The sequence below is a fragment of the Giraffa tippelskirchi genome, chromosome 1, assembly GCF_054371585.1.
Source record: "Giraffa tippelskirchi isolate mGirTip1 chromosome 1, T2T-mGirTip1v1.2.pri, whole genome shotgun sequence".
Classification (NCBI taxonomy): Eukaryota; Metazoa; Chordata; class Mammalia; order Artiodactyla; family Giraffidae; genus Giraffa; species Giraffa tippelskirchi.
In genome coordinates, this window is record NC_137275.1 from 145738047 (window position 1) to 145765520 (window position 27474).

At 38.6% G+C, this 27474-nt stretch overlaps 1 protein-coding gene across 4 annotated transcripts in view; it reads right to left on the bottom strand.

Annotated features, from left to right (window-relative positions):
* The window catches only part of ADAMTSL1 (ADAMTS like 1), a 479878-nt gene that overhangs the window by 414389 nt on the left and 38015 nt on the right, over positions 1–27474 (bottom strand). For all 4 annotated transcript variants that reach the window (XM_081499058.1, XM_081499072.1, XM_081499064.1 and 1 more), the window contains exon 2: positions 13463–13590. In XM_081499058.1, coding sequence (XP_081355184.1) covers positions 13463–13590 — 128 coding nt within the window. The remainder of the gene's footprint in view (positions 1–13462; positions 13591–27474) is intronic.

The window sequence follows — 27474 nt, forward strand, 5'->3', positions numbered from 1 at the left end:
TACTGTGTGCAAAATACGAAGCTATAAAGGAAAGCCAAGATAAAACCTGTGCCCATGGTGCTGACAGTTTAGTGGGGGACAGGGTCTTATAAATAGCTATAACACAAGTCAAGCTATGTAAAAGTCACTAAAAACGGTGAAAACAATGCCTTAGTAATACAGCAAAGTGAGACTGGGGGGCCACTACTGGAAGTAACTTTAGATAACTGAGGGCTTGTGGGCAGGGGCAGTGGGAGGTGTTGTAAGAAGAGGGCTCATCAGGAGAAGAGGCACAGAGTTGGTAGCGTGGCCCCCAGTTAAAAGGATCTGCAGCCACCCAGGATGCTTGTCACTTTCAGAAAACAATTTTTTTTTAAAAATGTATTTTTGCCTATTTGTTTTTCTGCTTTGTAGTCTATTTGTGTGATCTCTGAGCCCCAGTGCCCAGCAAAGCATGTTAGCACTCCACAAGCTTTTATTGAAAAATGGAATGAAGGAGGGAGGGAGAGGGAGGGAAGGAAGTGAGAAAAGAGGGAAGAGAGGAGAGAGGGAAGAAAGGAAGGAACAGAGGAAAGAAGGAAGGAGAGAGGAAGGAAGGAAGGTAAGGTATGAAGGTGTAGAAATGCTATACGTATAACTTCAGGTCACAAAGAAAGTTTGGCCTCATGTTTGATCTAATTTTTGACCCTGAAACCCAATTAAAATCTGTCTAAAATAAATCAAAGATGAAAAGTTTAAAATGAAATTAAATAGCTACCAAAGGAAAGAAAGTTTGGCTCTTTTCTACAGACATGTTTACCTTCACATATTTACTCAAAGTTTTATTTGTCTTTGCAATGCATTTGTCCCTTTGGAAAGAGGGCAAGGGGTGGGGGCTGAGGGACTGCTGCCTTTGGCTTGAGATCCACCAGCAGGAAGGACATGCACTTTATAATACATACACACATGCCATAAGGTTTGCAAATGATCTTACACTTGCTCAGTAGCCAAAAGAGGGAAAGAATGAGAATAAAAACAAATGTGTTTTAGCAACATCAAGTCCAACTTTTCCATCTTCCCCATGAGGAAAATGTATATTATGAAACTCTAGGACTCTCACAACCTCACCCCATACAACCCTGGAGCTGGGAATTTATGAATTATTTTGGCTAGAGAAAAAAGTTCTTCAATCCGCCCATATCACCCAGATGTCTGATGCAAAATGAGAGCCTGGAGAATCACAACATTTTTCTTTAAAACTATTCATATTCAGAGCAGTTTTTACTCCTCTTCGTGTCTTACAGCAAAATGGGTCACATATTTGATACGGAGTTGAAAGGCACCTTAGACATTCTTTCAATATAAATATGTATTGAACACCTAATCTGTTCCAAGCACTGTCCACATGATATCATAATGTGTGTGCATGCTAAGTCTCTTCAGTCATGTCTGACTCTGTGCAACCCCATGGACTGTAGCCTGCCAGGCTCCTCTGTCCATGAGATGCTCTAGACAAGAATATTGAGGGGGTTGCTGTGCCCTCCTCCAGGGGATCTTCCTGACCCAGGTCTCTTAGATCTATCTGCATTGGCAGGCAGATTCTTTACCACCAGTGTCACCTGGGAAGCTCAACACATCATAGATGAGCCACTAAATCCCACATCCAATGTCATACAGCTAGAAAAAAGTAGGGCCAGGAGTCACAATTAAGTTTGATAAAAGAATAAAAAGGATAATTCACAAATTAGGATAAAGTTTCTAGCAGAGACAATGAAATACACTGTTTTGTTTTTTTAAGATCCAGGTTCCCAAATGGTTGACTGCTTCCCATAGGAAAGGATCTCTTATTTTGACTAGTAAGTACAACTCCAAAGTCAAGGTAGAGGCGGGCCCTTAAGCTATTTGAACTTTGTATATGTAGTTATGGGCTTCGGCTGATGATCACATATAAATATGATGTTATTTATTGTTCTATACTTATTTTTTCTGTCTCAAGGTAAATAATTCATTCCCCAGTGTATCTAACTCTGATATTTCTCTTTGTTTTTCTTTTGCTCTTAATATCTGGTGTCCCTTTTTCCTTAACTCTCTCTCACAAACACATAAACACACACACATCCTTTCTTTCCTCTATTCCCTATCCCCCACACTCAGTGGTTGAAATGGAGCAAAACAGATAAACTCCCCTTTTCTGTTGTACACATTGGGCTCAAACTGAGGAAACAGAATTAAGGAAGTCTTTGGTGGGGGACAGGGATAATGACAGATGCTAAATTGAAGGTGGAAAGTTAAACTCTATGGTTGAGACATTTAATGAGCCTAAAAGCAAAGACATTACTTTGCCAACAAAGGTTCGTCTAGTCAAGGCTATGGTTTTTCCAGTGGTCATGTATGGATGTGAGAGTTGGACGGTGAAGAATGCTGAGCGCCAAAGAATTGATGCTTTTGAACTATGGTGTTGGAGAAGACTCTTGAGAGTCCCTTGGACTGCAAGGACATCCAACCAATCCATTCTAAAGGAGATCAGTCCTGGGTGTTCATTGGAAGGACTGATGTTGAAGCTGAAACTCCAATACTTTGGCCACCTCATGCGAACAGTTGACTCACTGGAAAAGACCCTAATGCTGGGAAGGATTGGGGGCAGGAGGAGAAGGGGACGACAGAGGATGAGATGGCTGGATGGCATCACCGACTCGATGGACATGGGTTTGGGTAGACTCCAGGAGTCGGTGATGGACAGGGAGGCCTGGCGTTCTGCGATTCATGGGGTCGCAAAGAGTCGGACACAACTGAACAACTGAACTGAACTGAACTGATATACAGGGCAGGAATAGAGACAAAGATGTAGTGAACGAGCCTGTGGACATGGGTGGGGGAAGGAGAGAGTGGGACTAATTGAGAGAGTAGCAATGACATACATACACTACCATGTATAAAATAGATAGCTAGTGGGACACAGATGTATTAACACAGGGAGCTCAGCTCAGTAGTCCGTGACTAGAGGGGTGAGATGGGGTTGGGTGGGAGGCAGACACAAGATGGAGGGGATACATGTATACGTAGAGCTGATTCATGTTGTTGGACAGCAGAAACTAATACAACATTGCAAAGAAATTATACTCCAATTAAAAATAAATTTTAAAAATTTGCTGAAAGAAATTTTAATGAAATTGAGTTTGGAAAGTTGATCTCAGAGAATTTGCATAAATCAAGCCAGTTACTGGGCATTAACTTAGTTATTCACTAACAACCTGGAGGCTTAGAGTCATATCCATAGGCTTAATAATGAAATGGAAAAATTTTTGAGAAAATAGTAAGTCTATTCACCACTCTGGGCAAGGTTGATCTTGAGTGGGTGGTGGTTTTAGTCGCTAAGTAGTGTCCAATTCTTTTGCAACCCTGCCAGGCTGCTCTGTCCACGGGTTTTACCCATGCAAGAATACTGGAGTGGGTTGCCATTTCCTTCCCCGGGGGATCTTCCCAACCCAGGAACTGAACTCATGTCTCCTGCACTGTAGGCAGATTCTTTACCGCCAAACCACCAGGGAAGCTGTCTTGATTTTGAATAATACCAGACAATTGGAGAACTACTCAGAAAGGTTATCGCCATGGCTCACAGGAGTACAGTGGCAAACCATTACTTTTATATCCTGACATGCTGGTGTCTATGACTTTTCTTCCCACATTGCAGATTAAGTCATTTCATAAAAACCTGAGTGAGAAATGCTAAACATAAATAAATCTCTTTACCAGAAAATATATTCTTTTTTTTCATTACTCCAGCCTCTAAATTCTTAGATTGCTGGAGACAAACGTCATCATTTCACTATCATGCCATCCAGTAGAGCAACAGTTCTAAAGTTCTAACAGTGGACACACATTAAAGTTATTAGGAGAGTTTTTACAAAATTACTGATAGTAGGGCTCCAACCCCAGAGATTCTACTTTAATTGGTCTTTGGTGGAACCCTGATATTTGTATCATTTATTAAGCTTTCCAGGAGACTCTACAGTACAGCTGGGTTAAGAACCACTGCTACAGATTACTGTTGTTTAGTTGCTAAGTGGTGTCTGACTCTTTCGCAATTTCATGGACTGTGGCCTGCCAGGCTCCTTCATCCATGGGATTTCCCAGGCTAGAATACTGGAGTGGGTTGCTATTTCCTTCTTCATGGGATCTTACTGATCCAGGAATCGAACCCATGTTTCCTGCATTGGCAGGAAGATTCTTTACCACTGAACCACCCAGGAAGCCCACAGAGTATTACCTATTTACATAACTGGGAGAAATTCTCTTAGTTCTTAAAATACATTGCAACTATAATCAGTATAAACTCAATATTATGATAAATTCTCAATAGCAAATGCCTGTTCCTTGAACTTTATATCCTAACTTATACCTAAGAACTTGTCTCATACATAGTAGATGTTCAACAAATATTAACTGAATGCATAAAAACTGAGATTCAGTCTTAAAGGTCATATGTTTCTAAGAATTGATTCATTTTTTCTAGGTTTTCCTATTTTTTGGCACATAATGGTTCATAATAGTCCCTATCAGCCTTTTAATTTCTGAAGCATACATTGTAATGTTTCCTCTTTCATTTCTGATTTTATTTATTTGCACCTTCTTTCTCTTTTTCCCTCAGGCTAGCTAAGGTTTTGTCAATTTCATCTTTTCAAAAACCAAATTCTCAGTTTGGTTGATCTTTTCTGTTGTTTTTCTATACTCTATTTGATTTATTTTTGCCCTAGTTCTTATTATTTCTTTCCTCTGCTAAAATGTGGCCTTAGTTTGTTCTCCTTTACTAGTTCAGACCAATAACAAACAAAAATGCTGAAGGAGTAATCTAAAACCTCATGACAAAGAAAAGTCCAGGACCATGGGGTTTCACAGGTGAATTCTAAAAAACATTTTACAAATAATTAATGCAATTTTTCTTAAATTCTTCCAAAAAAACAAGAGGGAATACTTTCAAACTCAAAACCTGAGCAAGAAAAACAAAGCTGGAGGCATCATACTTCCTGGTTTCAAACTGTATTACAAAGTTATAGTAATCAATACAGTATGGAACTGGAATAAAAACAGGCATATAGACCAATGGAACAGAATAAAGAGCCTGGAAACATACCTGTGCCTATACAGTCAAATAATCTTTGACAAGGTGCCAAGAACACAATGGGGAATAGGTAGTCTCTTCAATAAATGCTATTAGGAAAATTGGATAGCCATTTGCAAAAGAATGAAATTCTGCCCTTATCTCATACCAAGTAACAAAAATTAACTCAAAATAGATGAAAGACTTAAATATGTCTTTATTAAACTATAAAACTGCTAGAAGAAAACATAGAGAATAAAGCTTCTTGACACTGATTTTAGCAACAATTCATTGATCATAACAGCAAATGCACAGGCAATTAGGGCAAACATTGACAAAGGAAGTTGCATCAAACTAAACAGCTTCTATACAACAAAGGAAACAATCAACAGAGTGAAAAGTCAGCCTACCTAGTGGAAGAAAATATTTGCAAACCATATGTCTGATAAGGGGTTAATACACAAAATATATTTAAAAACTCATATAACTCGAGTTAAAAAAAAAAACAATTTAAAAAATGGTCAAAGGACCGGAATAGACCTTTCTCAAAAAAAAAAAAACAAAAAAAGACATATAAGTGGCGAAAAGATGCATGAAAATATGTTCATCATCACTATCAGAGAAATGCAAATCAAACCACAAGGGGACATCATTCACATCTGTTAGAATGGTTATCATCAAACAGATAAGTGGGAGAAGATGTAGAGAAAAGGGAGCCTTATGCACTATTGATGGAAATGTAAATTGGTGAAGGCATTATGAAAAACAGTATGAGGATTCCTTGTAAAACTAAAAACAACTACCATATGACCCAGCAATTTCACTACTGGGTATAAATCCAAAGGAAATGAAATCTGAATCTTGAATAGGCATATACTCATGTCCATTGTAGCATTATTCATAATATAGTTAAGATATGAAAACAACTTAGAAGTCCCTAGATGAATGAATGGATAAAGAAAAGGTGGCATGTAAATACAATGGAATATTATTTAGTCTTAACAAAAATGGGGATCGTGCCACTTGTGACAGCATAGGTGAACCTGAAGGACATCATGCTGATTGAAATAAGCCAGACACAGAAAGACAAATACCAAATGATTTTGCTTATATGTGGAATCTAAAATAGTAAAATTCATTGAAGCAGAGAGCAGAACAGTGGTTGCCAAGTGCAGTGGGGAGCGAGTGGGGGGGTGGGGGCAGGAGATGGAGATGTTGATGACAGGGGATGAAGTTTCAGTTATGTAAGATGAATAAGTTTTGAAGATCTAAAGTACAGCATGATAATGACAGTTAAAAATGCTGTACTTTATACTTGAAATTTGCTAAGAACATAGATTTTAAATCTTCTCAACACACACACACTCTAAATACATAGAAGGGATGGATACACTACTTGGCTTGATTGTGGTGATCTTTTCATGATGTATTCATTTATCAAAACATCAAGTTGTATACCTTAAATGTATATTATTTTTAGGTATCAAGAATACCTCAATTAATTAGCTTTTTTAAAAAAAGAAAACTGAGGAGAAATGAAAACTTTAGAAAATCTATTGAACTAACCAAATAAGGAACTTTTAAATAAACAGAAAAGGCCAGCCAAGAATAACAGAGTCCCAGTATGGCTAGTAAAGGTTATGGACACCAAACACATTCCCAACCATCTTTTATTCCAACAAACAGGTTTATGGGACAAACCGGGCATAAATTGGTCCCAAACATTCAGTCATTGGCCTTAGTGTATTCTCCTCCTGAAAGAAGATCAGATCATGGAACAAAACATCCTTCTAAAATATATGACCTGGAATATTAGAAGTACTGGTAATACATTTTAGACTAGGCTTTGACCCAAAAGTAAAAGGAAGGCAACCACAGACTCTCAAACATATATCTCCAAATGTGAAATCTCCTCAATATAAATGACGTGACTAGCTGGACTCATTCTGAATTTGTGTATTTTTCTGTTAAACAAACCTCAGACATGTCCAAGAAAAACAAGGCTGATAACATACAACATTAGATGAAGAATAACAGATAAATCTTGCTTTGGGGCTCACTTGGGCTGAAAGTTCTAAAACCTCTTAAAACAAGTCTTGTGAAACTTAATTGGATGTTATGACAGAGATGAGGTGAAACTTTTAAAAGAGAAAATTTCTGTTTAAGAAGCCAAATCTTAACATTAAAATTTTTCTTTTAGTATCATTACACATCAAATCTTAACATTAAAAATGTCTTTTGGTATTTATTATTATGAAGTTTATAAATTATTTGCTAACTAAAGCTTCTATTCATGTAAGTATCAATATTATTATGGGAGAAAAACTGTGTTTGCAATTAAAAAGTCAGAGGAGTTAGCTTATTTTCCCTTAGCACGATTATTATGAAATGACAAGGTTGAATATCTTCCTTATTCCCATGAGATAAGACTCCTTGGGGCTATTTATTTTAATTTTTCTATGTTTATATTGACAACATTCTGGCAGCCACATCCCTTTGGAATAATATCATAATCTTAAGTTTTTTAGGCACCTCTATGGTGTGGTGATTTTATCTCTTGTTCATTTAATAATTTTGTTCAACTCAAAAAAAAGTGTATTCAACTCAAGAATTCAATTCATGGACTTCCCTGGTGATCCAGTGGTTAAGAATCCACCTTCCAATATAGGAGATGCAGGTTCTATCCCTGGTCCTAGTTGGGGAGTTAAGATCCCACATGCCTTGGAGCAACTAAGCCTGTGAGCCACAACTAGAAAGAGCCAGCATGCCATAACTAAGACCAACACAGCCAAAAATAAATAAATAAGTACTTTAAAAAAAGAATTCAACTCAAAATGTTTTAACTTTAAAAAATGTTTTCAACCTATATAGGTATGCCTTTTGTTTGTTCTTTGGCCATCTATGAAGTTGACAAGTTTTTCATCTAATCAGTTGGGAATTAATAAAGTATCCATACTCAATGTATTAAATAATCTATTCTATTAATCTATTAATCCATAGTGTTAGTCTGGAGATTGATTTGGCATTTCAGAAAGTAAAAAAGGTCATAAAAGACCTTTAAATCTTCTTCAGCCACCAATGCAAAGGTTGACACTATACTTAAAAAGTATCAGCTGACTCAATGCAATCATAAATGAGCTACAGTGAACACCTTTGACCTCCACCTTGACACAGACCTAATACAGTGGTACATGTGATGTCAGACACACTATTCTTTTTTTTTTATTTATTTTAATTGGAGACTAATTACTTTATTGAGGTGGTTTTGCTGTACATTGACATGAATCAGCCACGGGTGTACATGTGTCCCCCCATCCCAAACCCCTCTCCCACCTCCCTCCCCATCCCATCCCTTTGGGTTGTCCCAGTTCACCAGCTTTGAGTGCCCTGTTTCATACATCGAGCTTGGACTGGTCATTTATTTCACATATGATAATATACATGTTTCAATCCTATTCTCTCAAATCATCCCACCATTGCCTTCTCCCACAGAGTCCAAAAGTCTGTTCTTTATATCTGAGTCTCATTTGCTGTCTTGCATAAAATGTCGTTACCATCTTTCCAAAGTCCATATATATGCGTTAATATACTGTATTGGTGCTTTCTTTCTGACTTACTTAACTCTGTACACATAATAGGCTCCAGTTTCACCCACCTCATTAGAACTGACTCAAATGTGTTCTTTTTCATAGCTGAGTAATATTCCACTGTGTATACGTACCACAACTTTCTTATCCCTTCATCTGCCAGTGGACATCTAGGTTGCGTCCATGTTCTAGCTATTGTAAGTAGTTTTGCAATGAACATTGGGGTACATGCAGACACACTATTCTTAAGTGCCTTATGCATCTGGAACTACCTGGCTGAAGACAAACTTAGAGCTCTCAGAAACAGATCTTTAGTATCAAAGTGTTAAAAATATGGTCAAGTAATTTAGGTTGAAGGACTGTTTCCACTAAACTAAACACAATACTAGGTCAACCAGAAAATGAATTTGGTAGAAATACTATGTCAGAGTATTACATGGGAGAGGTAGAGAATTAGGGAGAGAATAAGCAGCTTCTCAAGATAGTTGGTACATTGCTTAATTCACTTGCAAAAAAAACAAAGGACCATCATAAAGTACAAGTAAGTAGACTCTGTTTTCTAATTAAAAAAATTAAAGCAGACATTATATACTACTTGGCAATTAGCAACAATTGCATTATTAGAGAAAGTCAATGAAACCTAAAGGAATCTTATAGAAACTAGCAAAACTTTTAGAAAAAAATTTACACAGGGCCTTCTTTCATTGCTCAAACCAAAGTTACAGCAAAATGCAATAATCAATGCTCCAATATCAGAAACTGGGAAAATCAAGCACTGCTTCTTTTCTGTAAGCATAGAGAAAAAACAGGGGAGAAGTCAAGCACATGATTCTGCTCAGTATCTCTCCGGGTCAGGGCTGCTTTCCCAGCCTTAAGCACTGCCAATTGAGAATGAAGGTTTTTATATGTAACACTTGTTTATAATTTCACTATGTTTTTTTCTCCACTGATTTTTTTTCAAAAGATCACTCTGAGAAGATGTTCTACACTCAGGGGGTTAACCAAGCCTCCTCCAAGCTTCTAGTCCATCAGGGAACATAGTACTTAACTCCAGAAGTAGAGTTGTTGTCATCTATTCCATAAAATCTATTTTAGCTTCCTTTACAGTTTTATAATATTGGGAATAGAATAATTATTTTCTGATAGATTTAAAACTATTAATATCAGACATTAATGTGAACAATGACATCATATCACTAGGACTGGAAAATTAGCCTGGCAGATTAATGCAGCAGGGGATGGAAGTTACTTGGGCTGAACTGGAATGCTGACCATTACACTACAACACACATTGCAGTTAACTGCTGGACCTGTAAGGACATATACATTCATAACCTCTGATCTTTCCCAAGAGTTAATAAGGTGACTGAACTGAACTTGGATGTATAAATATGGAGTGGAGAGATGATAGATAATCCAGTAAGTCCGTTAACCGTTAAAAATGAATTGCCACATTCTTAGATATACCCATCATGTAAAATTAGACATTTAATTTTCAAATACATGAGGTTTTTAAAGTATCTTTGATATTAATTTTTTATTTGATATTAATTTCTCATTTAAATGCTTTCTTTGCTGCAATCACCCTTTCAGTCTTTGAATTTTATTGAATGGGCTTCCCTGGTGGCTCAGATGGTAAAGAATCTGCCTATAATACAAGAGACCCAGGTTTGATCCATGGGCCAGGAAGATTCCCTGGGGAAAGGAATGGTTATCCACTCCAGCATTCTTTCCTGGAGAATTTCATGGACAGAGGAACCTGGTGGGCTACAGTCCATGGGGTCACAAAGAGTTAAACATGACTGAGCGACTAACACTAATGTATATCACTAAAATAACTTTACTGAGACTTTCAAAAGTCAAAGATCTCTCTTGGTAAATGTCATGTTCCACTTGAAAATATGTGGGTTATTTTCAAATATCTTGATATTGATTTCTAACATAATTCCACAGTGATAAGAGAACAGACAGACTCTGTATGATTTCATTTCTAGACCATTAAATTTTTGCACTTTATGTCCCTGGATATATTCCAGAGTCTCCTAGTTTAAAGTCTACGGGAACTTGAATAGAATTTGTATTCTACTGTTGTGTGAAACTGTATAAATCTTAATTATGTTGAATTGATTCATGGTGCTTTTCAGGTCTACTGTATCTTTCTACTTTTCTATATATTGATTCTATTAATTTTTGAGAGTTTGATATTGAAATGCCCACTAAAAATCTTAATTTATCTACTTAAAAAATAATTGTAATATATAGTGGAACTATATGTAACTTGGTTCTGTATTTTCAAAGTCTCCTGTAAATGTGTTATAATACTTTCATAATTTGAAAAAAAAATTTTAAATGAATTTCCACAAAAGACCATCTATGGTAGACTACAAAACTGGTCCCAGTTCTTTACCAACTTGGCGTCAAATGCCTTTCCTTGTAACATTTTTGCTTTCCCACACTGACTTCGAACTTGGCCAGGTAATTTACTTTGGCTAATGTACATCTTCAGAAAAAATATGACAGAGCTATTTATCTGTGCCCAACATACAGTAGGACACCATTCTTCAAAAGGGCTTGTGTTGTGAAGTGACTTTATACTGAACTGTACTGACTCTGATTCTCTGAGAAAAACAACACATGGGGTGATTCAGCTCTGCAGTCCATCTTTTCCCTATTTCTTTGTATTCTTACCAGATTTGGAAATGCCATTTGTTTGAAACCTTTTTTCTTCTTCAAATCCCTAAAGAATAGGTGGTTCTCTCCTCTCCCTATTTTTTATTATTTCCTATCTACCCCAGTATGGGTTTATTGAATGCATTTTTTAAATATTTGAAAGTCAAATAGGACATATATTTGTTTATAAATTCTAGAATTTTCATTCTGCTTTTTCAGTTCATTATAAGTAGACAACAAGCAATATTTTTCATAGTATCTTTTTTTTTAAGAGAAGTAGTCATACCCTTTCTCTTTAAGAAGTTCTTTTTTTTAATTGGAGTACTTTGCAAAATGTTGTGCTAGTTTCTGCTTTACAATGAAGTATCTTAATAAAATCTTAATGACTGGAGTTTTAATATACTAGGTATATTAAACTAGTATATTAAATATGTTAGGTATATTAAATATAACATGGTGGTTTTGAATTTCACAGGACATCCATGTTTGATGATTTGCCAAATGATAGACTTTTGCTTGTGGTTCTAATTCATTCCTGAAGCTGTTTCTCAGTCTCTAACTCAGTAGAAGATGTTCACAATGCAACATTTACATTACTGAGCCAATATGAAATTTCCCATACATTTCTTACCAGCTTTGTGAGACACATGTTTTGGCTCATCCCTATAGAATATTTCAGCATGCTAATTTGGGCAAACTATATAATAGGAATATTCCAAATTTGTACCTTTTGGCTTTACAGTGTACATTTATTTTCAGTTATGTCTCACAGTGTTACCAGCATGTAGCAACATGTAGTGAAGATTTACAAAGTTTTGATATTCAAGATTAAGAGAACAGGTGAATTCACAAGGATGAAAGATCTATCCTTTCTATTTAGCTCACAGATCTGGTTTGATATGAAGCTGGCCTCCAAAGAAGACAGATGAACTCACTAATTGATTCAACCAACAGACTCGTCTTCAGGGTAGACCCAAATACCAGAATGGCTAAATACCAGAACTGATCTGGTAACTTTCAAGATACGGCTTTCAGTCATGTTTCCCAGAGTATGTTATTTACACTGGGGCCTCTGTGGAACCAAAATGATCTCTAGTTATCAATGGATCTAGTGAGGAAACATCTATAGAGCTTTCACTATCTCTCAGATTCCGTGCAGACCTGGAGGATATGGAAAAAAGTAAGACTTGGACCCTGATTTCAAAAAATTCTCACTCTAATTAGAATAAATTGATGTTTTCCTGAAACTACATCTCATCACTTTTTGATGCTTATGAAAAGTCTAGAAAAATCAGCAGATGCATAATTTGTCCTTCCTCTGTTTCACATATTATAATACATAATAATTTTGATCAAACCTCTTCCTTGCCACATACAATACTTTTCAGTGTCAAATAAAATCTTTCATTAAAAATATTACTATAGTACTTTGTATTTTATAGTTTGGAGAAAAATCTAGTCATAGACCACACAGCTCAAGAAGTTTTGACTTATTATTCCTCTAAGTAAAGACTTTCCAATCCAGCACCACAAGCCTTTTCCTTTCAGCTTAGGAACTGTGAGCCATTCTTACTTCCCCTTTCATCATCACTCCCACTATTCACATCCCAATTTCCACAGCCATTTCCATTCTTCCATATCTCCTGATATGCACCACTCATCATTCAGGGAACTGAACGACTTTGGGGAACTTCTGACCATTACAACATCTAAAAAATCATATAGCCTTCGTTTTCAAACTACTGGTAACATTGGAATACAACATAATATGCTATTAATGTTAATATTTTTGTTATTAGTCACCACAGTTGTTAAGATGGTACCAAAAGTATAATAAATTATGGAGCTATAGATACTAGATCCATTTTTGATAATTCATTTCTAATAATATATTTTTTCTTCCAGTCTAACATGAAAACAGATAAGAAAATTTGCTTGGTGAATGAGATAAGTTGTATATAGCTTATCATATAAGAGCATCTAAATACCTAGCAGGAGAAGGTCATATTTAATTCTTTCGGCCTGCCTTTCATTCCTTCAATCCGGATTTGCGTGCAACAAAATGCTCTGCATTACCCTCAAAGTACGGCTCCAACCTGCTCCCTTGCGGTCTTGCAAGGGAGCCCTAGCCTGTGGGTTCAGGACTTACTTGCTGCTGAGGCAGCGTCTCAGCGAGTAGGAGGCTCCTCCGCCGCAGGTGCGTGAGCACTCGCTCCACGGGCCCCAGGCGTCCCACAGGCCATCGCGGTCCTCCTCAGAGCGTGCGGTCCTGGAGCTCTGTGAGGAACGAGAGGGTGATCAGTATGAGTCCTCAGCGACCTGGAAACGTGTGTCCTAAACCGCGGGTGGTCTGCGAGTCTGTACACGATGGCCTTGCTGAGGACGAAGCTGAGCTCAGATTCTTTCCAATTTAATAATGTACATATGTTTGGGTGGAGGAATATTTGAGTGCAAGGACCCCAGGCTGTGACTGAAAAAGGCAAGGGCCTGCATTAATGGGAGTGAATGGAAAAAAGTGGCCAGAAATAGCAGTCTGGGTCAGAGGAAGGTAAATTGCACTGAAGTCAAAGTTTCATGAGACTACTCTTTGCTGCTCTGTGAAGAGAGAAGCTGCACTCAAGAGATGTTTCAGCTCTGAGAAAATGGACCTGTGCATGCCGTCACCGCTTTCCAAAATTTAATGTTTTATACAATGGACTTTTTTTTGTAATGAAGCAGCATCATTCTTGGTTTTTAGATTTGTTAATGAGAATAACTATGAATTAACTTTAGTAATACAAGGACTAGACAGACAGATTTGCTTGTTATTGACTGACTTCCTAGTGAAATTTGCATTTACTCTGAGGAAAACTGTTATGTGTAGGTGTCCATGTAGTGCTTCACATTTCTTAGAAGAGTTAAAGAGAAAATTGGTGCCGGTCTTATAATAGTTAATAGAACAGATTTTGGAGTTAGAAACTGCCTGGGTTTGGATATGGATTCTGTTTTTTAACTAATTATGTGTCTGTGCACAAGTAATTTCCCACCTGTCTACATTTCAATTTTCCTTTCTATAAAATGGGGATAATATAACCAAGCCACAACATCCACGTGTGTCCCTGTGCACGCGCTCGCGCAGGCACACACACACACATACTGTAAAAAGACTAGTTATATAAACTAAACTTAGGACAAGATTCAGAGTAAATCACAAATAAATATTATTGATTATTATGTTATTATAAATTGAGAACATGTCTTTATGTATGTTTACAGTTGTATTAGTCTGTTCATGCTGCCATAACAAATTATCAGACTAGGTGTCTTAACAGAAATTCATTTTTTCACAATTCTGGAATCAAAGTCCAAGACCAGGATGCCAGCATGGTTGGTTCCCAGTGAAGACTTTCCCCTTAGGTTGTAGATGGCTGCCTGTTCACTATGTGGTCATATGACCTCCACTTCTGTGAGTAAGAGAGGGAGAGTGAGCTCACTGGGGGCTCTTGTTAGTAGTGCATTGATCACATCATGAGGGCCCCACCCTTACAACCTCATCTAAACTAATTCTCTCCTAAAGGCTCTATCTTCAAATAGCATCACATTGAACATGAGGGTTTCAACATTTGAATTTGGGGAGGACATAGCTCAGTCCATGGCAAGAGTTCTACAAATAGCTAGTGGAAACTGTGGACAAGTTACTTTACTGAATAAACCAGGTGATATCCATATATTAAAGGTGGTATCATTTCATGTCAAAGGCATACACATAACAAACGTTAAAACTTCAAAACTATATTTGGAAAAAGCAATTTGTAAAGAAAATGTGTGTGATAGGCTATATGATGGTTTCATGTTCAGCTTTTTTCTCTGAGGAGACAGCATAAGCAGAAAGAGCATGGAATATGAAGGCAACAGGAGGGCAACCTTTTACAAAGCATTGTGAGAACCTGAGATGATGCAGGTAAAGTGACCAGCATATAGTAGGCTGTATAAATGGTAGCTCTTATTATTATTATTTTTAAAGACTTTCTCATACCCTATCTAGTTATACTCAAGGCTATATCACCCAATTAGGAGGAGTCCCTGAAAAGGAAAAGAACATTGTATCACCCCTAGAAAACTATTTATTTTGAAGTAATGGGTTCTTTACAAATATGTTGCTATGCGACTCATTTGTCAAACTGACTACTCCTTGGAACTTTTACAACCTGTACAAATGAAGTCACAAACTTGGCCTTAGGGTATTATATCAAGGAGTGTCTAACTGGTACATATTGTATTTACATTCCTGAATCATTTGAAATAAGTAGTGGGATAGATAATGGTTAAAAGCAGAGACATAGACCTACTTGGGCTTCCCTGGTGGCTGAGTGGTAAAGACTCCACCTCGCAATGTAGGAGACATGAGTTTGATCCCTGAGTTGGGAAGGTCCCCTGGAGAAGGAAATAGCAACCCACTCCAGTATTCTTGCCTGGGAAATCATACGGACAGAAGAGTCTGGCAAGCAATAGTCCATGGGGTCACAAAAGAATTAGACATGACTTGGCAATTAAACAACAACGTAGACCTACTCAGCCTACGGTGGAATGTTGGCTCCAGAGACTCCCAGCTGTGATTTACTTATGCTTCAATTTTCTTATCATAGATTGGGAAGAATAAAGCTATCTATATTCCTGAGACATTGTGAGGATTAGAATAGTTAATATATAAAAAGCACACAAGGCAGAAACAACTCAAATGTCCATGGGTGGATGAATGGATAAACAAAACGTGCTATATTTATAAAACAGAATATTATTCAGCCTTAAAATATGACCCAGCTATACCACTAGTGGACACATACCCTGAGAAAATCATAATTCAAAAAGATACCATGCACTTCAATGTTCATTGCAGCATTATTTACAATAACCAGGACATGGAAGCAACCTAAATGTCCATCAACAGATGAATGGATAAAGAAGATGTGCTACATGTATGCAATGGAATATTACTCACACATAAAGAGGAACGACACTGGGTCATTTGTAATGATGTGGATGGACCTATAATCTGTCATACGAAGTGAAGGAAGTCAAGAAGAGAAAAGTGAATATCATATATTAATGCATATACGTGGATTTAGAAAAATGGTACAGATGAACCCTTTTTCAGGGCAGGAATAGAGACACAGGCATAGAGAACAGATGGGTGGACATGGGGTGGAGGTGGTAGAATGAATTGGGAGACTGGGATTTACATATGTGTACTGCCATGTGTAAAACAGATAGCTAGTGGGATCCTGCTGATTAGTGCAGGGAGCTTGCAGTTCAGTGCTCTGAGGTGACCTAGAGGGGTGGAGGTCCAAGAGGGAGAGAATATAGGTATACATATAGCTAATTCACTTTTTTGTACAGAAGAAACTAATACAACAATGTAAAGCAAATATATCCAAATAAAAAATAGTAACATTTTTTTAAAAGGCAGGAAATTCTGACACATGCTATGACATGGATAAATGAGGAAATTAAGCTAAGTGAAATAAGCTAGATACAAAAGCATGACTATTATATGAATTCACTTACAGGAAGTACGTAGAGTAGTCAAATTAATAGAGACAGAAAGTCAAATGGTGATTCCTAGGGATTGAGGGGAGGGAGAGAATGGAGAGCTATTGTTTAGTGGACACAGAGTTTCAATTTGAGAAGATGAAAATAATTCTAGAATTAGATGGTAGTGATAGCCCCACATAACAATGTGAATGTACTTAGTGCCATTGAACTGTACACTTAAAAATGAGTAAGATAGTATATTTTATGTTGTGTATGCTGTACCACAATAAAAATAAACATATATGCACATTTTTAAAAATTCATAAGCCCCAAATAATAAATACTATATAAGCATTTGATACCATTATTATTGATCTAATATTAATTATTATTATCATTTATACATGCATATGGGATCTAAAAGGTACACTGAGAAGGTAACAATGCTTTTTTCTTTTTCTGCTGAGCTTAGTTGAGACACTGCACTCATCTTTCTTAAAACTTTGACTTTCCCACAGCAAAACCTTTCAGTCACCTGCGACATGACACTGACCTGGTGATATGATCTGTCAGGAGTTTGAGGTTCCTATAAAATGCAGCACAGAATGTGAAAGAGAAACCCATTGATTGCCCTCAAATCTGTCCTTTCTAAAGTATTTACTGAGCTCCAAAGCCTGTTTTTTAGGGTTAATAAAACCAATCTCTAATCACGGCCATATAGGATACTCTTTTTCCAAGCTTAATTACCTAGTGAGAGAGAAAAGACACTTTGCCATTGAAATATACATACTGAGTCTCTTGCTCATCCAGTAAGTTCGTTCCTCAGATTTGTACAAAGTTTTTGTGCACCTCCTGACTCCATTTTTGTTTGCTCTGTGTGGTTGGAAGATGGTTCTGTTGAGAGTGTATTTGACTGATACAGCAATTATTTATGTGGCACACATGCATTGTACAATGCAATTTCCTTTATTTTATTAAAATTCAACCTGAGATGAAAACCAGTGTCACAAATGCTAGCATGCATGAAGTAATTAAAATAAGCAAAATGAGTTGTTACAAATCACGATACTATCCAGTTATTACAACCGAAAAAAAAATTCACACACAGTATTCACATGTGAACTCTTCTTTCACGTGAGGTAAGAACACATGAATGCCAAATCCTGGAGTCATTTCTCCCTGGTGGCTCTCTGGATAAGATATTTAGAAAATAATGCCTGGTTCAAATCTGGCTTTTCTAGAGAAGGAAATTGTTTCAAACTCTGCGCTTAAGTTGCTTGGTAGTTTTCATGTACCTGGTAGGGAAATTAAAATGGAGGAAGTCTTGTTCAGCTTTCAGAAGCAGGAGAGCAGGCCTCTTACCTGCTTCTGACCTGGACACTGCCCAGATACCTTGCCTGCCTGCAAGCACAGCAAGTAAGATGGCATTTTAGATAAGAAAGGGAATGGGTCTTGGAATTTGTGAGCCCGTGGAAGTCGGGCTAATCCCTCAAGATCTAACGAAATCCTGTGACTCACAAGGTTAAACAAAATGCATTGTAAAAGTTAAAAAAAACAAAAACAGAGCTGCATTTCAGCACACAAACTAATAATGATATTATCAGTTTGTGGCCTGGGATTATAAGTGGGAGTCCCCAAAATTGCAATTTGAAATTTCACCCATGCAGCGGATGCACTGCCTAGGACCTTTTTCCAATTAGGCCTCCAGATTGCTGTTAACGAGGGACTTGCCAGCACTGTTTAAGTCTGGATGTTGGTCAGCCCAATTTGGTGATGCATGTGCTGTTACTTTTCTCTACTGTTTCTATTTCTCTTCTTTTAAAGACTGCATATTGAAAATAAGTCAAATAACCCTCTATTAAATATTAAAACTGTTGTGTGTGACAAGTGGTTTCTTTTGTTAACAAATTCTTTGAACCTAAAGCCAAAGTAAAACTTTCAGCAAAACATAAATTGGCATTCTGAGCAGGGTTCATGAAACAAAATGCCACTCTTTAAAAAGAAAGAGGCTAAGACTAATCAAGTTTTTATTCCCAGATAGGAAGATTTGCCTTACTGCTCATTAGCTACTGAATGGAGCATACTCACTGGATTGTGTGAAAATTAGGATCCCAAATTAGGATCCCAAAGCTTTTGATGTTTTTGTCTACCGTAAGGTGCATGAGGCTAAATTAAAATTAGTTGAAGGTATGGCAATAGCAGAAGGGAAGCCACAATTAGAGAAAGAATTATGTGATGTGCAAGGATGACTGTCCATGTTACAATGTCAAAATTATATTTTAGCTGACCAAGTCTCCACTTTCCAGTCAGTAGCCAGAAAACTTCTGTAGAGGTTGCACAAGCTCAATTATTGGCAGCAATGTGGCACGGCAAAGTTAACAAAAAGAAAGTTCATCTGCCAAAAGCTAAAGCAGGGATAGACTTGGTCCCCAGTGCTTGGGATGGGGATATCTGGAATGATAGTTCAAACACAGAAGCAGATGATGATGCAGACTAGATAGCACAACCTAGCTCTATGCAAGCCAAGGAGGAATCAAAACCCATATACTCAGCCAGCATGGCACTGGAAGATGGAAACGGATGCCCAGGGGAATACCATAAGGAAGGATACCCTTGAGGATTACATGAAATTAATGACATTTTAAGCACATTTACTGAGAGGTCTGGATAGCCCTTATTTCTTGAGTAGTGTGCATATATGACACTGAGGTAGCTGGAATTCTCATAGATAAGGATAACAAAAATAAATCTGGTTCATCAGCAATGATTCTTTTGTGCAACAAACTTTTAGAAATAAAAGTCAAAGTCCAGAGACTCAAATCTACTAGTAATGGTGCCTGAAGGCTGCATTAAGATATAACCTTTAGAATCTACCTGACCTGGGAGTGAATGCCCTTGGTATTCTTTAAAGGACTGTATTCAGAGACTAAAGGAGGAGGCTATGAAATGTGGCGCATGAAGATGAGGTGTCACAAATGCCTTTAACAGTACAAACAAGAAAGAAGATCTTTAAAACAGTCCCTCCCAGCTACAAGCATTCATTTTAACCCTTTTGTTAAATGACGTGGGCACTCTCATTAACGAAGTAATTGATAAAGTTCAGCAGCTAGGTGACTTAGGAGAATGGAATTTTAAAAAGACAGAGGATAGATAACTGAATAAAAGCAATAACAGAGTATCTAAAAAGGACGTGTTTATGGATTTCCTTAAAGAGCGAGGCCCTGGAGTAACTCTTACAGAATTATGGGAAATGTACTGTAGGGAGGGATTAGATATAAGAAAGGTTTCCTAGGACACTGTTATGGATAAGGAACAAGAGGAAGGAAAAAGGGGACCAAAAGGAAATAATACATTTAGGATGATGGTGGTGAAGATGAATCTAAGTACTCAGATTTTTTCCCCAATCCAATTTATCCTTGGAAGAATTTGGGGAAAAATAAAATGAAACAATGACTTCTGGCCAAGCTCTGGTAAATTCTTGGGGTAGAAAAGATATGCGGCCTCAAGCTAAAGTCATGATTTTTTTTCTAAAGAGCTCACATATGACCGAGGGCATTAACTGATACTGGAGTGGAGGCCTTGTTAATATGGAATACAAGGGATTTTAAAGAACAGAAAGTGATAAAAGCTGACCTTGGAGGTAAACAGATAGAAACTATACAAACTAAAATTGATTTAAAAATAGGGCAATTACCTCAAAGAATTTATTCGGTAATGATCGTTCCTATTCCAGAATATATCATTATGGTTGATAATTTGGTTGGCAGGACTCTAAATATTGAAGTGGGGAGATATCTGTTTGGAGTGCATGCTTTAAAGTTGGCAGCTCCTGTAATTGCGGGAAAGTTAAGCATGCCCCCCACAAAGCTGCTGGCCCTAATAAATTAGTTCAACTGAAACAATACTGAATTCCTCGGGTACAGCCTGAAATTACTAAAACTATACAAAATCTGTTAGAGGCTGGAATATCAATTACTATGCCTACTGACATCAGTGCGGCACTGGAATGGCGAGTGGCTGAGAGGAGATACCTGACATTCAAGGTCAGGAGCGGCAGCTGCACTTTGCTGGACCGGTTGTGAGGAGATACCCCACGTCCAAGGGTGGAGAAACCCCAGTAAAACGGTAGGTGCTGGAGCGGCTGTGAGTATACCCCACGTCCAAGGGCAAAGGAGAAGCCCCAGCAAGACGGTAGGAGAGGCGAATTCGCATTTAGAATAAATGTCCCGTCAGAGATGCTCAGAGGGCTCAAACAAACCCTGTCTGCACCAGGACCCAGAGGCCCCACAGAGACTGAGACAGAACTGTGTTTGAGCGTCTCCTGCGGAGGTATGGGTCAGCAGTGGACTGCTACAGGGACAGGGGCTCTGGGTGCAGCAGACTTGGGTATGGCATAAGCCCTCTTGGCGGAAGTTGCCATTAACCCCACCATAATGCTGCCAGAACTCATACAGGACTGGGAAATAGACTCTTGGAGGGCACAACAGAACCTTGTGCACCATGACCCAGGAGAAAGGAGCAGTGACCCCACAAGAGACTGACCCAGACTTGCCTGTGAGTGTCCAGGAGGCTCCAGGGGAGATGTGGGTTGGTGGTGGCCTGCTGCAGGGTTGGGGGCACTGAGTGTAGCAGTATATGCATGAAATCTTTTGCAGGAGGTCACCATTATCTTTACTACCTCCACCATATTTGGCCCCAGGTAAATAGCAGGGAGGGAACACAGCTCCACCCATTAACAGAAAATTGGATTAAAGATTTACTGAGCATGGCCCTCCCCATCAGAACAAGAAACAGTTTCCCCCTTAGTCAGTCTCTCCCATCAGGAAGCTTCCATAAACCTCTTATCTTACTCCATCAGAGGGTAGACAGAGTGAAAACTACAATCACAGGAAACTAACCAAGCTAATCACAAGGGCCACAGCTTTGTCTCACACAATGAAACTATAAGCCATGCAGTGTAGGGGCACCCAAGATGGACAGGTCATGGTGGAGAGTTCTGACAAAACGTGGTCCACTGGAGAAAGGAATGGCAAACCACTTCAGTATTCAGCCTTGAGAACCCCATGAACAGTATGAAATGGCAAAAAGATAGGACACTGAAGGATGAACTCCCCAGGTTGGTAGGTGCCCAATATGCTACTGGAGATCAGTGGAGAAATAACTCCAGAAAGAATGAAGAGACGGAGCCAAAGCATAAACAACACCCAGTTGTGGATGTTACTGGTGATGGAAGCAAGGTCCGGTGCTGTAAAGAGCAATATTGCATAGGAACCTGGAATGTTAGGTCCATGAATCAAGGCAAATATGAAATGGTTAAACAGGAGATGGCAAGAGTGAACGTCGACATTTTAGGAATCAGCGAACTAAAATGGACTGGAATGGGTGAATTTAACTCACATGACAATTATATCTACTACTGTGGGTAGGAATCCCTTAGAGGAAATAGAGTAGCCATCCTAGTTAACAAAAGAGTCCGAAAGGCAGTACTTGCGTGCACTCTCAAAAACCACAGAATGATCTCTGTTCGTTTCCAGGCATTCAGTATCACGGTAATCCAAGTCTATGCTCCAACCAGTAATGCTGAAGAAGCTGAAGTTGAACGGTTCTATGAAGGCCTACAAGACCTTTCAGAACTAACACCCAAAAAAGATGTCCTTTTCATTACAGGGGCTGCTGCTGCTGCTAAGTCGCTTCAGTCGTGTCCGACTCTGTGCGACCCCATAGACGGCAGCCCACCAGGCTGTTTCATCTCTGGGATTCTCCAGGCAAGAATATTGGAGTGGGTTGCCATCTCTTTTTTCCTTCTCCAGTGCATGAAAGTGAAAAGTGAAAGTGAAGTCGCTCAGTCGTGTCTGACTCTTTGCGACCCCATAGGCTGCAGCCTACCAGGCTCCTCCGTCCATGGGGTTTCCCAGGCAAGAGTACTGGAGTGGGGTGCCATTGCCTTCTTATTACAGGGGACTGGAATGCAAAAGTAGGAAGTCAAGAAACACCTGGCATAACAGGCAAACTTGACCTTGGAGTACAGAATGAAGCAGGGCAAAGGCTAATAGAGTTTTGCCAAGAGAACGCACTGGTCATAGCAAATACCCTCTTCCAACAACACAAGAGAAGACTCTACACATGGACATCACCAGATGGTCAACACTGAAATCAGATTGCTTATATTCTTTGCAGCCAAAGATGGAGAAGCTCTATACAGTCAGCAAAAACAAGACTGGGAGCTGACTGTGGCTCAGATCATGAACTCCTTATTGCCAAATTCAGACTTAAATGGAAGAAAGTAGGGAAAACCACTAGACCATTCAGGTATGACCTAAATCAAATCCTTTACGATTATACAGTGGACGTGACAAATAGATTTAAGGGACTAGATCTGATAGACAGAATGCCTGATGAACTATGGACGAAGGTTCATGACATTGTACAGGAGACAGGGATCAAGACCATCCCCAAGAAAAAGAAATGCAAAAAAGCAAAACAGCTGTCTGAGGAGGCCTTAAAATATCTGTGAAAAGAAGCGAAGTGAAAAGCAAAGGAGAAAAGGAAAGGTATACCCATTTGAAGGCAGTTCCAAAGAATAGCAAGGAGAGATAAGAAAGCCTTTCTCAGTGATCAAGGCAAATAAATAGAGGAAAACAACAGAATGGGAAAAACTAGAAATCTCTTCAAAAAAATTAGAGATACCAAGGGATCATTTCATGCAAAGATGAGCTCAATAAAGGACAGAAATAGTATGGACCTAACAAAAGCAGAGGATATTAAGAAGTGGCAAGAATACACAGAAGAACTATACAAAAGAGATCTTCACAACCCAGATAATCACAATGGTGTGATCACTCACCTAAACCAGACATCCTGGAATGTGAAGTCAAGTGGGCCTTAGGAAGCATCACTACAAACAAAGCTAGTGGAGGTGATGGAATTCCAGTTGAGCTATTTCAAATCCTGAAAGATGATGCTATGAAAGTGCTGCACTCAATATGCTAGCAAATCTGGAAAACTCAGCAGTGGCCACAGGACTAGAAAAGATCAGTTTTCATTCCAATCTCAAAGAAAGGCAATGCCAAAGAATGCTCATACTACCACAATTTGCACTCATCTCACATGCTAGTAAAGTATGCTCAAAATTCTCCAAGCCAGGCTTTAACAATACGTGCACTGTGAACTACCAGATGTTCAAGCTGATTTTAGAAAAGGCAGAGGAACCAGAGATCAAAATGCCAACATCTGAGGGATCACAAAAAAGCAAGAGAGTTCCAGAAAAATATCTATTTCTGCTTTATTGACTATGCCAAAGCCTTGGACTGTATGGATCACAACAAATTGTGGAAAATTCTTAAAGAAATGGGAATACCAAACAACCTGACCTGCCTCTTGAGAAATCTGTATGCAGATCAGGAAGCAACAGTTAGAAATGAACATGGAACAACAGACTGGTTCCAAATAGGAAAGGGAGTACATCAAGGCTGTATATCATCACCCTGCTTATTTAATCTATATGCAGCGTACATCATGTGAAATGCTGGCTGGATGAAGCACAAGCTAGAATCAAGATTGCCGGGAGAAATATCAATAACCTCAGATATGCAGATGACACCACGCTTATGGCAAAAAGTGAAGAAGAACTAAATAGACTCTTGGTGAAAATGAAAGAAGAGAGTGAAAAAGTTGGCTTAAAACTCAACACTCAGAGAACTAAGATCATGGCATCCGGTCCCATCACTTCATGGCAAATAGTGGGGAAACTGTGGAAACTGAGAGATTTTATTTTGGGGGGCTCCAAAATCACTGCAGATTGTGACTGCAGCCATGAAATTAAATGACTCCTTGGAAGAAAAGTTATGACCAACCTAGACAGCATATTAAAAAGCAGAGACATTACTTTGCCAACAAAGGTGAATCTAATCAAGGCTGTGGTTTTTCCAGTAGTCACGTATGGATGTGAGAGTTGGACTATAAAGAAAGCTGAGCACTGAAGAATTAATGCTTTTGAACTGTGGTGTTGGACAATACTCTTGAGAGTCCCTTGGACTGCAAGGAGATCCAACCAGTCCATCCTCAAGGAAATCAGTCCTGAATATTCACTGGAAGGACTGATGCTGAAGCTGAAACTCCAATACTTTGGCTACCTGATGTGGAGAGCTGACTCATTTGAAAAGACCCAGATGCTGGAAAAGAATGAAGGCAGGAGGAGAAGGGGATGACAGAGGATGAGATGGTTAGATGGTATTACTGACTCAGTGGACATAAGTTTGAGTAAACAGGAGTTGGTGATGGACAGGGAGGCCTGGTGTGCTGCAGTCCCCGGGGTCGCAAGGAGTCAGACACGACCGAGTGACTGAACTGAACTGAACTGATGTCTACTGAATGGAATAACCCTGCATGGCCAGTAAAGAAAAGCCATGGTGTTTGGAGAATGTAGATTACCAGGAACTAAACAAAGTAACTCCACCTCTGACTGCTGCAGTCCCTGATACTATAACTTTAATAGAATGAATACAGAGCCTTCTGTATTGGTATGCAGTAATTGACCTGGCCAATGCTTTCTTTACTATACCCATAAAAGAACAATTATGGAATCAATTTGCTTTCTCATGGCAAGGGTGACAATATACCTTTACTCGCTTGCCACAAGGTTATGTGCACAGCCCTATTATTTGTCACCAACTTGTAGCTGAGCATTTAGATCACATAAAAATGTCTGATGATGTACAAATATCTCATTATATCAATGATATTATTATACAAGGACCAACTAAGGAAAGAGTGTTAAAAACCCTAAACCAACATGTGTTAATATCTTAAAAAACAAAGGATGAGAGATTAATCCTTCCAAAATTCAGGGACCTGCCCAGCTTTTTGGGAATACAATGGGCTAAAGGACAGAGAAAGATTTTACCTAAGGCTAAACAAAAGATAGGAATATAAAATTCCCCAGAAAAAAGGAAGACTCAGAAATTCATTAGGGCTCTTTGGTTTCTGACAATAGCATACTCCACCTTTGGGCCAGATATTGAGTTCACTTTACAAAGTAACTAGGAAGAAATATGACTTTCAATAGGCTGATGAGCAACAACAGGCTTCTGATGCTATTAAATGTGCAATATAGCATGCTTTAGACTTACATCAGTACAACCCAGTGACATAGAATTGTATGTGTTAATAAGTGATTTGTATGCTAATTGGAGCTTGTGGCAAAAACAGCAAGGCAAAAGAGTGCCTTTGAGCTTGTGGAGTCGTAAATTTCCAAAGGCTGGGTGAAATTACACTGCCTTTGAAAAACAGTTATTGGCTTGTTATTGGGCTTTGATTGACACAGAACAACTGACTGTAGATCATACCCTAATATTGAAACCTCAAGTGCCAATCATGCAGTGGGTACAAAGTTTGCCCAAAACCCACAGGATTGGACAAGCTCAGGAGTCCAGCATAATAAAATGGAAATGATATATTCAAGACCAAGCCAAACCTGAGCCACATGGGGTTGCTGCCTTACATGAAAGGATTTCTGAAATTCCTATTGAAGGCCCTGAACAAGGCTAAAATTAGGTCCAAGATAACTGAGTCGCCTGTAAAATGGGGAAAGCCTTTTGACTGCACAAGAAAAACCACATGTATGGTTTACTGATAGATCAGCTACATATATAGGATCCACTCACTATTGGAAAGTGGTGGCACATAATCCAGTCTCTGCTGAATTGCTGACTACTGGTGAAGGTTAAAGTAGCCAATTTGTTGAGTTACATGCTGTTTATCAGGTATTAAAGCAAGATGATTTAACTGAATGCCATATATGCATAGAATCTTGGTTGGTAGCCAAAGGATTGGCCACTTGGCTCTCCGATGGGTAAAGAATAATGGGCAAATTCACTCCAAAGAGCTATGGGTAAAGAATTATGGTCTGACATTTGGGAAATTGCTCAAACCACTAATGTTTCAGTCTTTCATGTAGATGCTCACAGTGTTCTGAATTCTATGGAGTGATAGTATAACTCTATTACAGATGAACTGTAGTAGAATCCAAGCAGTATAAACTGATCCTTACTCCAACAACTTAAAAGGTTTGACTTTGTGGGCACACCAAAAACTACGGCCATCTGGGAGAAAAAGCAACACACAGGTGGGCTCAGGACCAAGGTATTTCCTTAACTATGGATCTAATTAAATCTGTAATTTTACAATATTCAATTTGTCAACATATTAAACATAGAAGTTTGCTATAATTAGTCAAATGACAATTGACATCTGGCAAACTGCCTGGGCAGATATGACAAATTCATTATATTGGTCCATTAATTTGAGATAAAAGAATGTCAATATGTGTGTACTCCTGTGGACACCTATTCTGGATATTTAGTGGCTATTCCAGGACTTCCCTGGTGGCTCAGAGGTTAAAGCATCTGCCTCCAATGCGGGAGACCTGGGTTCGATCCCTGGGTTGGGAAGATCCCCTGGAGAAGGAAATGGCAAACCACTCCAGTGTTCTTGCCTGGAGAATCCCATGGACGGAGGAGCCTGGCAGGCTACAGTCCACGGGGTCGCAAAGAGTCAGACACGACTGAGCGACTTTCCTTTCCTTCCTTTTGGAAAAGCCAATCAGACTAATAGTATTGGAACTAATTAATTTATAATATGGTGTCCCACTCC